Raw genomic sequence first — 12994 nt, 5'->3', positions numbered from 1 at the left:
ACACTAAACAATAACCAGAATAAGTGATGAGTGAACTCGTACTGTTCCTTGCATACTCTTTGGACTTGCCAATCCTTTAATGCTTGTATTTCGCCTCTCATCTTCCCTTTGACTCTTTATCACCTTTTCTATTTCTCTCTCTTTCCCCCGCATTCTCTTTCCTCTCCCCTTTTTTCTTCTTCTTATTCTATTCTCTCCGTCCCTTTTCAAGGTCAAGTCCACCTCTGAAAAATGTTGATTTGAATCAATAGAGAAAAATCAGACAAGCACAATGCTGAAGATTTCATCAAAATCGGAGGTAAAATAAGAAAGTTATGACATTTCAAAGTTTCGCTTATTTTTAACAAAATAGTTATATGAACGAGCCAGTTACATCCAAATGAGAGAGTTGATGATATCACTCACTCACTATTTCTTTTGTTTTTTATTGTCTGAATTATACAATATTTCAATTTTTACGAATTTGATGGTTAGGACCTCCTTGCCTGAAGCACAAAATGTTTTAATAATGGAATTCCATGTGTACAGGGATGAATGAAACTTCATTTCACATGACAATGATAAGAAGATAAAAATATTTCATATTTCAAACAATAAAAAACAAAAGAAATAGTGAGTGAATGACATCATCGACTCTCTCATTTGGATGTAGCTGGCTCGTTCATATAACTGTTTTTGTGAAATGAAGCGAAATTTTGAAATGTCATAACTTTCTTATTTTAAATCCGATTTTGATGAAATTTTCAGTGTTATGCTTGTTGAATTTTTCTCTTTATATTCAACAAGCATAACACTGAAAATTGTGGACTTGTCCTTTCATTATACCCGGGCATTATACCCTTACTCCTTCTTTTTCACCGTGTATGTCTTAACTTATTATTCCTTTTCCTTCTCATTATCACCTCTCTTTTTTCTGTAACTTCTCCACCCCCCCCCCCCTTCTTGCTTTTCACATCTCTGTTGTTGTGTTGTTGTTGTTGTTGTTTTCAACACAAACACTATGTCATTTTTTGTGACGATGCATTCAAATACAATACGTACAACTTTATATATTTTTTATCATCACAGTTTTACTTTGTTGAATTCTAATTATCTATAACTCAAACAAATTCTTTTTCTAAGCCCCGCTATCGTTTTCCTCTTGCCCTTCTTTTGTACGTTGTACATTTACGTTGCATCCAAAATTGTTTTTTTTTTTTCACTATTGATCAGTTCACTGAAAACAAAAGCTTGTTTTTCGTAGTGTTCTACTAATTTAAATTAGTAAAGTAAACTGGTTTAGCGTGTGCTATCAGTTTTTACGATGCTTTACGAGTTTTAGATGCAAGCGGGCGTATGTGCAGACTCGTACATGTATGAATATAGTTGTAGAGCGGGTTTTACCAATTGAATTTGGAAGTTCTACGACAATGCAATAATTAGTAAAGCATCGATAACTCGTAAACGCTGTTATCAGAGCGTTTACGAATTTGTTGTACTAATTGGTTTACAAATTTTGTGGTAGCTTTACGATGTTTAGAAATATTCCCGCTGTTGAGATCACGTGACAACACTTTTTCAGCGTGCAAAATTTAATCAGCGCATAAACGCGCAGACGACTTGTAATATCGAGCAGCTGGGTTGTAAGGGAACTTGACGTTGAAAACAATGGCAAACAGGTAATATTTCAAGTTATTTCTTTCAAAATGAACACTAGATATTGTACTGATTGTATTGAGCTTCTGTTCATGTGTTTGAATGCTGTGGACAGCCGACAGTAGTGTGTGGTCGTTAAGTAAAGTCATGAATGACTGGCGGGTGCTCTGTTGCGTGCGCTGGTGCCGGTAGAATCTAACTTGGATCTACGTAACTCGAGGAGCTCCACCCGCCGCCGCGACGGCGGAGCTCCTTGAGTTAACTTGGATCTAACGTTAGGCAAACTTTACAACTAAGGTCTGTCACTCTGAGGCATGTAACGGTATATCAGTTGGTCCAACTTTTCTCAGAAACAAGAACACATTTGCTCGCGAAAAAACAACAACACGACATAGATCTAGTCTAGATCTAGATCTAGGCCTAGAATCTAGATCTAGATCTAGTCACCGTAGTCTATCTAGATTCTAGTCTAGATCTAGGTCTAGATCTAGATCTAGGACTAGATTAGCCTAGGTCTAATAATATGAAACTGAAAATTGTACTTCACGTTGCCATGGTAACCAAAATTATATCAAAACTAACAAAAAAAAAGTTAATTCTTGCCTAATATTTGAGCAATTAATGTCAAATTTGGTGTGTAACGTAGGCCTAGATCTAGACTAGATCTAGATCTACCTAGAGTAGATCTAGATGAGTAGATCTAGCTAGGCCCTAGATCTAATCTAAACCACTCAAGATTCGTGCACTTAGACTAGATCTAGATCTAGACCCGTAGAGTCTAGATCTATAGGCTAGATAGTAGATCTAGATCTAGAGCTAGATCTAGTCTAGGCCTAAGCCCTTTTTGCTATATTTTCATAAATGCATCATGACTTATCAGCTGAGATTTTCAGGATTCTAGCATGTCTAGACAATTAGATCTAGGTCTAGACCTCTATCTAAAATATCTGAAGATAAAAATATCCAATATTAGCATTTTTGAGGAAGAAAATGATGGATTTGTGAGATCCTCTTTTGTTTTGTCATGATTCGTACTACAGGCAAGCTATGATTCGTACAGTGTGTTAGCCCCAGAAATCTGAGCACCCTGCTCACTGCCTAGCCCCCCCCCCCCCCCTCCCAGAGTTCAGGGGAGAGTAGCCTGTACGAATCATGGAAGACTACCTGAAATCATGAGCAAATTTTAGATTCTCTTTAAAGATATCTATCAATAAATTTGTGGCATCAAACTGTTTCAGTGTCTGCATAGACATCTTGGCTTAAGATTAACAACTGAAGTTTGAAAATGACCCCTGAATCCTGATTTTTTAAGTTTTATCAAAGTATTGACGACCATGTTTCTTTAAAAGTTTTTAAGCCTTCAGGGGCTTTCAAATTTGAAATTGTCAGACTTTTTACTGTAAATTTCAACTTTTTGAAATAATTTTATGTTATTTGTGACATATTTTTATATTTTGTGGTTTAATTTCAAAATTAGTTTAACTGTACGAATCATGGGTGGTCTACTCTATATAGATCTAGACTAGTTGTGCGAGACACCTTATATTTGTACCCGACCAAGCGTTTCCATGGTAACCACATATTTTTGCGAAAATCTTGTCATGAACTCCTACAGTTTTTGCAATTGAAATGAAACTTGGTGTATGGGATGATATTGAGGCGTAGATGTGCAAGATGTGTTTTTTTGTGTTTCTCCGACGAAGCGTTGCCATGGTAACCAAAATTTTACCAAAACTTGTAATGGCCAAGGTCATATTACCTTATTGGCTATGTTTTATCACAGGAGTCGGTCCTGCTGGGACTCTCAATATTTTCGAGCAGGTACCTTGGACTAAAAAATGGTCTAAATTGAGGAAATAGGGCTAAAATGCCCTACACTGTGACTAATTTACATTGATTTTTAAATGACTGTGACAGGATTGAGTGCAAACTTAGATGTTTATTTTCATGTACCAAACAGGCTAATTTTGAACCCAAGCGAAAGTCGAATAACCTGGACTTGCTCCCACCACAAGTACACATTCTTGACCCCCAAAAAAAGAAAGAAAAAAAAAAAGAATTTCAGACCAACTGGCCTAGTTTTGGCCCCCCAATGGGAAAAAATTGCTAAAAATAAGATATTTTTCCTGACAGACTGACCCGACTTCAACCAAACATTTTAAATAAAATTTGGTGTCAGTTCTCTAGGAAAAATCAGAAAAAAAAAATCTTCATCCATGAATTGGGCTTTGGGATTATGGTTTACATGTACATACATGTACTTCTTTTCTCTTTGAGGTGGGACAGTATCTTCTTCATTTTTAAATGCTTTATTTATGTGATCATAGCAAAAAAAGTATCAAGAGAAGCAGTCAACTGACCGATCTTAAAGGCATTGGTTAACATTGTGCACAGTTTAAAAAAATCCGAGCTGCATGGTCGTAAATGCTTTCAGAATATATAATAGGGTGCAGAAATTAAGCTGTGAAATTTTTATACTTCAAAGTTATCATATAGTGCTTCAAAAAGTGAAAACTTGAAATATCACCTCCATAAACTACTGTGTTAGAATTATTATAGTAGGCGATAATAAATACAATTTTCATAGATATCTTTATAGTACATGTATGTAAATGAATTACTGTCATTATTTGTGCATTCTAGTTGTTTTTTTTATCTGAACATAATTAGACAGGTCAGGCAGCTCAGTTTTAGAATTTTTTAAATCGATCTACAACAATGTTAACCAGTGGCTTTAAATTTAAAAATTTAGTTTTGCAGATAGTGACCTTGTAAACTGGAAAGCATTTTAACTGTAACATTTTTAATTGAAATACATGTACCTTTGAAATTGTTGTGGAGTCATATTTAAATTGTTTCATTTCTGTGTATTTTAATTTTTACAGAACTCCTCTCATGCAGCAGTACTATCATTCAGCTCATCATGTGGCTCATTCCTTTGCTTATTGCATTTGTTAAGTCGTTAAAAATATGCACCCCCTAGACAATGACTAAGTACAATGCTATGAATCTTGCAATTGATATACACACATAATTGAATTTATTTTACTGTTTACTGTCTGAAGGGTTTTCATGTGTCTGCAAATAGGCTATAGTGTTTGTATTATGTTGGAAATTGTTTGATGAACATGTTGTTTACCTGCTGTGACTGTGACTTTTCGAGTCCACACTTCTTTTTATTGTTGAAACACTACCGCTATATTCACACTGGGCCTGATTTCTACATCACCTGTGGAATCGATGGATGCCATAAGACATACACTAATGTTAGATCATACCGTGTTCATGTTCGATCCAAACATAAGGAAGTTCAGAAAGATATAGATCATCCAGCTGTTGAACCAGTAGAAGATGAACTGGAACAGGGACAAGATGACCCGCAAGTAGACCCTAGGCCTGACCCATCCAAGGAAGCTAGCTCTTTTCTGCTATACCTAAGAGAAAAATATTTGGCAACTGGAAAGACATGTACCTTTGTGTCTGATGAAATTGCAGATTTGATGGAACAATGTAGACAAGATATATCAGCTAAAGTCAATGAATGCCTTCGAGAAAATGGAGTAGATTTGGATCAATTACAACAAAATGGTCTGACTGAAGCTCTTGAGAAAACTGAATATGAAAAAGCATTTACACACTTCAGTGATCAGCGTAATTTGAATAAGCATGTTAATGAGAACTTCAACCATGTGTCTCCTGTCGAATATGTTCTAGGAGAAGATGGAAAAGAGACATTTCAGTATGTACCTATACTGAAAACTATTGAAAATTTACTGGAGCATGATGATGTGTTTTCTGAAGTTTATGAAGGACATGCAGCACAAGACAATGTTTTAGGTGACTTTTGTGATGGAGATAATTTCAGACAAAGTGCATTGTTTGCAGAGGACCCAATGAGCTTGCAGATTCAATTATACTACGATGATTTCACCACAGGCAATCCGTTAAGCAACAAGGCAAAAGGGTTGAAAATTGCAGGGTTTTATTTTGTTTTGGGGAATCTTCATCCCCAATTCAGATCAAAACTGTATGTCATTCAGCTTGCCATACTTTGCAAGTCTTCTCTTGTTAAGAAATATGGCTTTGAAAGAATCTTGGAACCGTTATTAGAAGATTTAAAGATTTTAGAAACAGATGGCATAGTTGTTCACAAAGATGGTGTGGAACATGTCATGCGTGGCACACTATCATTTCTTGCAGCAGATAACCTAGGTGCCCATTCCATAGGGGGATTTATGGAAAGCTTTGCAACTGTAGATCGAGTGTGTCGCTTTTGCAACATTCGCAATGCATATTTGAAGGATCATTTTAGGATGTCAGAACAACTTAAAAACAGATCCAAAGATTCTCATTCCCAGCAAGTACACATGGTAAACAGAGATAGGAAACTATGTTCAGTCTATGGGGTAAAGAGTGATAGCTGTTTGAACAAACTTGAGCACTTCCATGTTACAAGTGGTCTTCCCCCTGACATAGGCCATGATCTCTTTGAGGGCATTGTGCCAGAGGTACTAGGAAATGCAATATCACACTTTGTTTTGGAAGGCTATTTCACCTTGGAATACCTGAATAATCAGATAAAAGAATTTCCATATGATGCCCCAGATAAAACCAACAAACCATCAGTTATGGCACCTACTCTGAATTTGTTCAAAGTAAAGCAAACTGCTCTACAAACTTGGTGTTTATTGAGGCTGCTTCCTCTAATGGTAGGGACAAAGGTTCCACAACATGACCCCTTTTGGGAGGTTGTGTTACTGCTGTTAGATGTTGTGGAGATTTCTACAAGTCCCAAGGTATCCCCAGAATTGGCAGGTTTACTGGCTGATGTTATTGAGGAGTTCTTGACGAAGTATTATGATGTAGTTCCTGAGGAGACAACAATGAAGCCAAAATTTCATTTTCTAATTCACTACCCTGAGAAAATGTTGGCTTTTGGTCCGCTGATTCATTGTTGGACAATGCGTTTTGAGGGTAAGCATAATTATTTTAAGGAGGTGTATCATTCTACCAGAAACAGGAAGAATATATGCAAAAGCTTAGCTGAAAGACATGAGTATATGCAGGCTTCAAGAAGGACCAAGACTAACTTCTTGTCACAGGAAGGAGTGGAGCATTCTGGTGGTATCATGTACCCACTCATATTATTGTCAAGAGAGGAAAGACAACAGCTACGTGAAATTGTAGGAGATAATGAGAAGGTGTACAAAGCAGAAATGGTTACTTTCAATGGCATCAGATATTTCTGTGGTTCAGCTGTACTGGTTGAAAAGCAGACTCTCAGGGATCAATTTGCCATCATTGACTCTTGCTACATAGTAGGAGGAGAGCCGTATCTGTTATGCAGACATGTAAAAGTACAATACACCCGTCACTTCCATGCTTATACTGTTGCGGAAGAGGAAAACAACTTTGGATACATTCTATGTCAACCCTCCGATCTTGTTGACCACCATCCACTGGGTATATACCATAGTGATCATTTAGATTTCATACCACTGAAATATCACATTGAGCTGTAGAGCTCTTTATGTTTGCAGGAACAGTAATTTGAATCTGCCAATTCGAGCACTTTGAAGCAGGTTGGTCTTGGTCTTGATGTTAAATGCTGTATTGCTGAGGAATTAGTCTTGGCCTTAATACAGCTAGCTTAAATTTGAATCTCATTCACCCCATCCACCAAAACTTTCTTAGGTGGCAAATATTAGATTTTCTACAACACCTAAGTAGATCTTTGTCATTTGATTGGAGGAAAATAGGTCACGTGTTATTAAACATTTGTTCCATTCCATTTTTTATTGTGTATTTTTGTTCCATTCCATGCCTCAACATTTTAAGTGTAATTAATCGATAACACATAAACCATGAGCAGACTCAGAATAATGCACACACCGGCAGAACACCGTTTGGTGTGCCGCAGGCTCCCTGAGTCTCCGGCGCACTGCTGAAGTAGGAACGCGATGCGCATAGCGTGGCTCAGTCTCCAAAGTGCACGCCTCTAGCAGAATTCTTCATATGACACAAATTAAAGATTTATAGTGGAAACCATGTTCATATGATTGGAACACATTATTTTACAGTCAAAATTTGTAATATAACCTGAAAATTTACAGTGAATTTCTTGAGTTTGCTCAATTTTCATAATACAGATTTTGAATCCATCGTCGAGACATTTCACTGAATTCATGTGAGGCGGTGTTGGGCTATTGATATCATTATCGGTATCGCTCCTCTGAGCTGAACGGCTGGTTTTAAATTTTTGAGTCCACCAACACCAACATGAAATCACCCATTGTTAGTACATTTGTCAATTTTTATATATCAAATGACAAGGATCTACTTCGATGTATAAAACAAATAATGGATGTTTTTCATCTGTGCAATGGAAAGGATATCTTAATTCGGTGAAAAATTAAATGTTCCATTCAATCTTTCATCTCATGAAAGTATTCTTGCCGTTCCACTCATAAACATTCATTGTTAGTTTATTGGTGTACTTGTAGGCTTGGACATCTGGAATTTTGTAATTTTATCAGCATACTACATACATGTACAGTACTTCATGAACTTCACATATTCAAAGTGGCTATTTATACCTCAGTGCAGGTGCATGTATTTACCCTTTAGACAGTTGATTTGCAGTATTGTGTATGAACTTTTAATTATCTTGCAAGATGAGCTTAGCCAATTTGTTGTGTTTTTTTTATAATGTTTCAGGCACAAATTCCTGTTCCTTTATAACGAACGCTGCAAAAAGGTTGAGCTAGAAAATGACAACCCAAATGGAGTAAGCATGGAAGAGCTCATGGAAAAGGCAAGCAACTTGTTCGGTATTGATCAGACAAATATCTTGCTCCAAAAATGGGACTCTGGTTATGAATGTTTTATCGACATCGATGGTAACGAGCCTGCTGATGAAACTATATCTGGGGGTATCAAGATTAAAGTTCAATCCATAGTGCACTTCATGCCAGTGCACATAGACATGGTGCAACCCATTGCTGCTGCACAACCAGTCGTGTCTGAGAAACCTGAAGATACTAGCACTGAAGATGAACCTGATGCTGGTGGCAGATCTAGAGATGTTGAAATGGAGGTGGAGGAAAAGGATCAAGGAGAAGCACAGATTTATTCTCATGAAAGGTCCAGGTTGAGGTAAGCCAAACCAGAGATAAAACTATTTTATACATTGAAAAAGTAATATACAACTGAGCTGCTGAGTGCTGATGAAAATTTCCATTTAAAATAATAAAAATGAAAATTCCCAAAATTCCTAAAATTCTCAGCCTATTGAATTCCTGAAACTTTCCATGGAAAGTTTCCAAAATTCCCAGAAAGTTTCTAACCCTTTGCAACCCTATTACAGCTTCATGCATATGTTGATGTTGCGTTTTTGTACACCATTTTTAAAAAGTCGGTTAGATTTTTCCTGCTATTTCTGTTCTCTTCTTCTTACGCAGAATTTTACAGCTAGGTGTTCAACATCAAAATTAACATCAACCTCAGAAACAGTGGAGTCATGAAGTCCTACATGTATTTCCTCGCTCTGTAAAGACTTAAAGAGACAAATAACATAATATATGTAACATTAAAGCTTGTTTCAGGGCATAGGGCCCAGGGTGGAGTTTTGTGAAGAACCATTCTACATGTGTACTTTCTACACTTGTAGCTGAGAAGCGCTGAACCAAAATGAGTGGTAGTAGTAGCTTTTGCAGTCAAATGTTTATAGATTAAATGCATATACATGTACATAGCCTAGTGAGTGAGTGATGGATAGCTAATCTAGCTGGTATGTTATTGTTTGATTATAGGCCAGTTTCATGTTGGATAGTAAATTGGAAGTTGCCAGATCTACCTCCAGCAATTCACAAGAAGCTACTGTCACTGCCACTTGGAAATGACTTGAGGGTCTCGGAGAGGTCAACGATATTTGACATAATATTCAAGTCTGTGATGCAGCATAAGAAGTAAGTACATGTGTGAAGGTACATGTAGTGGTGTACATGTATGCTATCGACAAGTTTTCAAGTAGTGTAGTTATAATTCAGTATGCGACTCTTAATGTATAAAGTTATTACTAAAAACAGTGCTGTCATTCCATTGGGCGACGTGTTATTTTGGGTGGTCAAACGTTACAATTTGTTGATGCATATTTAGTATGTGACGCTTGCTATTCTACCCACCAGTTTCAGGTTAACTGGTTTTTAATAGGTCATTATACTAAATGTCATAGGGCAGAGGCCTGATGCACCTGTTCAGAATTTGGACATGCCCTAGCTTTTGCATTGTGATCACTGGTGTGAGCCACGGTTAGCATAAACCTTTTGACATAGCAACAGTGGTACTGGTAATTAAAGAGATAATTTTGTAGTGGGTGAGAGGGCGCCTTGGATATTTAACTAGTTTGTCACGTGGAACGGAATCCAGTATATAATATGATCTTAGATTATTAATTTTGAATATATTCATCTTTTATTTGAGCAAATTTGATCCAGAAATATCTAAAATATCAGAAAAACTATTGGCATGCCAAACTATTTTAGGCGCGGGTTGCGTCAATTTTAACCACGTGCTCCACTAGCACACGTAAATACAAGGCAAATTCCTATCCCCGCATGTGCACAGCGGAAGCGCTGTGTGTCCCACGCCGGACGCACGGGCATTGAAATTCGGAGACTGACCGCTGGGTTTACCGTTATATTGCGTTCCTCTCAGACAGTTTACACTAAAATTCACAGAAACATAAGGAAATATCACACAATGTTACATACATTTTTTATGCATGAAGAGCAATATTAGACTTCTTTCATTCCAATTCTTTCTTTGCTTTATCACTACAGTGTGTACCCAAAGCCTGCTGAATATACCTTACTTATTGACCAATTGTTCAAGCGATATCCGAGACTGGACTGCAACTTGAAAGATGTCAATTGTGGAAGTCGCAAGGTAGGTTTATAAAGCAACTTTTATTTTGGTACATATCTAATTCATTTTTGGTAGTGATACCAAAATACATTAGTACATGTGCATTGGACAAAAATATAAACCATACACCGTTTTGTGGGGTCATTGTGTGAATTTGTGATTTTTTTTTCAGACCAAGGAGCTCTTTTCTGAAGGAGTGTAGCTCTAGAAAAACTACAAAGGTTCAAAAACAATAACTGAGGAATTCACACAATCGCCAAAGAATAGATGACCAGCAAAGTTCTTATTGTCATTAATAACTGCTGTTCAGAGTTGTTTCTTTTTAAATTTCAAACAGTACAATCAGGGATTGCCATTTAAGAAGAAGAGAAATTGCTCTTCTTAAAACTCTTCTGAAAAGATCTGAGAAGAGCTATATATTGCTCGTCTGATTTGTAAATAAAGCTATGTTTTTAACCTAGAATACTCTTCTAGTGTTCTTCATAAACTTATGCAAAGTTCAAATGGCAATCCCTATAAAATGCATTTTAGGTGTAATTGTATGAGGAAATATATCGTCAGTTAGGTGCAAGAGTGTCGTAAGTGCATTTTTGTAATTTTGTAGGAGAGGTCATTTTAACAAAAAAAAATTTGCCCCGAACCCGACTTCCTAACGACCTAACCCCCTGAAGACCTAATGGTGCGTCCCTTACATTACATCATAATGGATGGGTACAACATTATATCCAATAGTTCAACCAAATAGTGTTCCATTCTCTAAACCAGGGCGATTTCTGTTTGCCTTTTTGTCATTGCAGGTGATGTACAGGAAGAAGCTCACGTATTACTTCCAAAACAAAAGAGATGTCCTAAGGAAAGACGAGCTGACAACTGTAAACTTTGCATGGCGGAAGAAGAGACAATCAACCAAGCCGGTATGCAAAGCAACTGCATCATCAGCTGCACCAGCAGTATGGGGCGTACAAAATTACCTACCGTCAATGCCGGACACGGAAGATGATGACAGCATCAAAAAGCACATCAAGATAATGCAGGATGAGTTCAAAAGAAGTATCCTGACATCAAAAGAGTTGCAACAGGCATGGATATGACATTAAGTGCTCGGAGAAACACTATTGTAAAAGAGAATGCAACAATTCAAGACATAAAGGATACTTATCCATGGCTATTCCAAGAATCGCAGGTGGGCACCAGTTAATGCTAGAAATTTGAAAGTGCATTTAAGAAGACAATAGTAGCTGCATAACATTTTCTTTTTTGAGGCAATTGTTTGAAGTGAGGGGTGATTTCTTTTGGGTGCAGAATATCTCAATCAAAATACCAAGGGCCAAAATTAGCATTGACAATTTTACATAATGACCCAAAAATGGATTGTTCCATTATTTTGTTTCATTTCTGCATTAAAAATTTTAAAAGAAACAAATTGAGTTTTATTCTGGAGTCTTCTACAGTAACTTCTCAAAAATATGCTCTTTAAGGATGGGATAAAGATATTGCTGTTAGACCCTGTAGTGTGCCGATTTATGATCTTGCACAACACAGGCGATAACATTAGATATTCCACAGAAAATTAAACATCCATAAATGAGTAAAGTTTCCTTTTTTTATTGATTGTTTTCTTGTATGTTTTTCTTAGCTGATGGCTGAAATGGACCGGCTGATTGGCAGCTCGGAGGATAAGGGGTTCAAGGGCAAAATGACCCTTGGGTTCAAAAAATTCGGGATGGCCATTGTTAAGTACGGGAAACGATTGAAAGCAAAATCCACACCACAGTGTTTCAAGATACTAGCTGAGAGGATTCCTATCACTAGGGATGACAAGGAATATCAAGGTATGTGAATTATAATGTAACTCATTCATTAGAGTATTTTCGCTATAGGTTCTTAATGATGTGTACCTGTAGAAGTTGTGTTGACACCATCAGTCGTTGCATTCTTTTGTCAGCCTCCATTGTTACACATTTGCTACTTGTAGAGCCACTTCCAGACGTTCTCTTTATCTTTCTTTATTGCATTATCAATCATCTGTAAAGTCGGGTGCTGTACAAATTTGACATACGGCCTAATGTGATGTGGCTATCTGTTGTATAGTTTAAATTGATCTACATCCTGCATTGTTTTTGTTTGATTCAGCCTACGACGCCATGTGATGTAGCACCCGACTTTACAGATGATTGATAATTTTTGTCATGCACGCCAACCAGTGTGAATTTCACATATTTTGTAAATGCTCTTGTAAATATCTGTTCAATTTTTTGACATTGTCATGTTTATAAATTGATAAAATTCAACTATGATATTCAAAGTTTCTTTGTACAATGGATATGAAGTGGAAAATGGGAAAATGTATACTAGCTCGACTTTTCCCCTTCCACTTTATTGCATGTAATGGATAAATTGGAGTGCTTTGCCATAAACATGAAGTTTCCCTTCT

General features: G+C 36.8%; 1 protein-coding gene across 2 annotated transcripts; it reads left to right on the top strand.

Moving 5' to 3' along the window:
- Nucleotides 1–1216: 1216 nt before the first annotated feature.
- On the top strand, nt 1217–12160 carry LOC121411743. Of its 2 annotated transcripts, XM_041604581.1 has the most exons (5): nt 1217–1658; nt 8353–8790; nt 9447–9602; nt 10476–10581; nt 11358–12160. In XM_041604581.1, the coding sequence occupies exons 1-5, from the start codon at nt 1648–1650 to the stop codon at nt 11649–11651; spliced, it is 1005 nt and encodes a 334-aa protein (XP_041460515.1). In that variant the 5' UTR covers nt 1217–1647; the 3' UTR covers nt 11652–12160. The 2 variants fall into 2 exon arrangements, with proteins under 2 accessions (XP_041460515.1, XP_041460514.1); XM_041604580.1 differs by lacking the exons at nt 8353–8790; nt 9447–9602; nt 10476–10581; nt 11358–12160 and adding an exon at nt 4521–7306.
- Nucleotides 12161–12994: the final 834 nt, after the last annotated feature.

The sequence above is a fragment of the Lytechinus variegatus genome, chromosome 3 (genome assembly GCF_018143015.1).
Source record: "Lytechinus variegatus isolate NC3 chromosome 3, Lvar_3.0, whole genome shotgun sequence".
Lineage (NCBI taxonomy): Eukaryota > Metazoa > Echinodermata > Echinoidea > Temnopleuroida > Toxopneustidae > Lytechinus > Lytechinus variegatus.
Note: the sequence above shows the minus strand (reverse complement) of the source record. Positions and strands in the feature narration are given on the sequence as shown.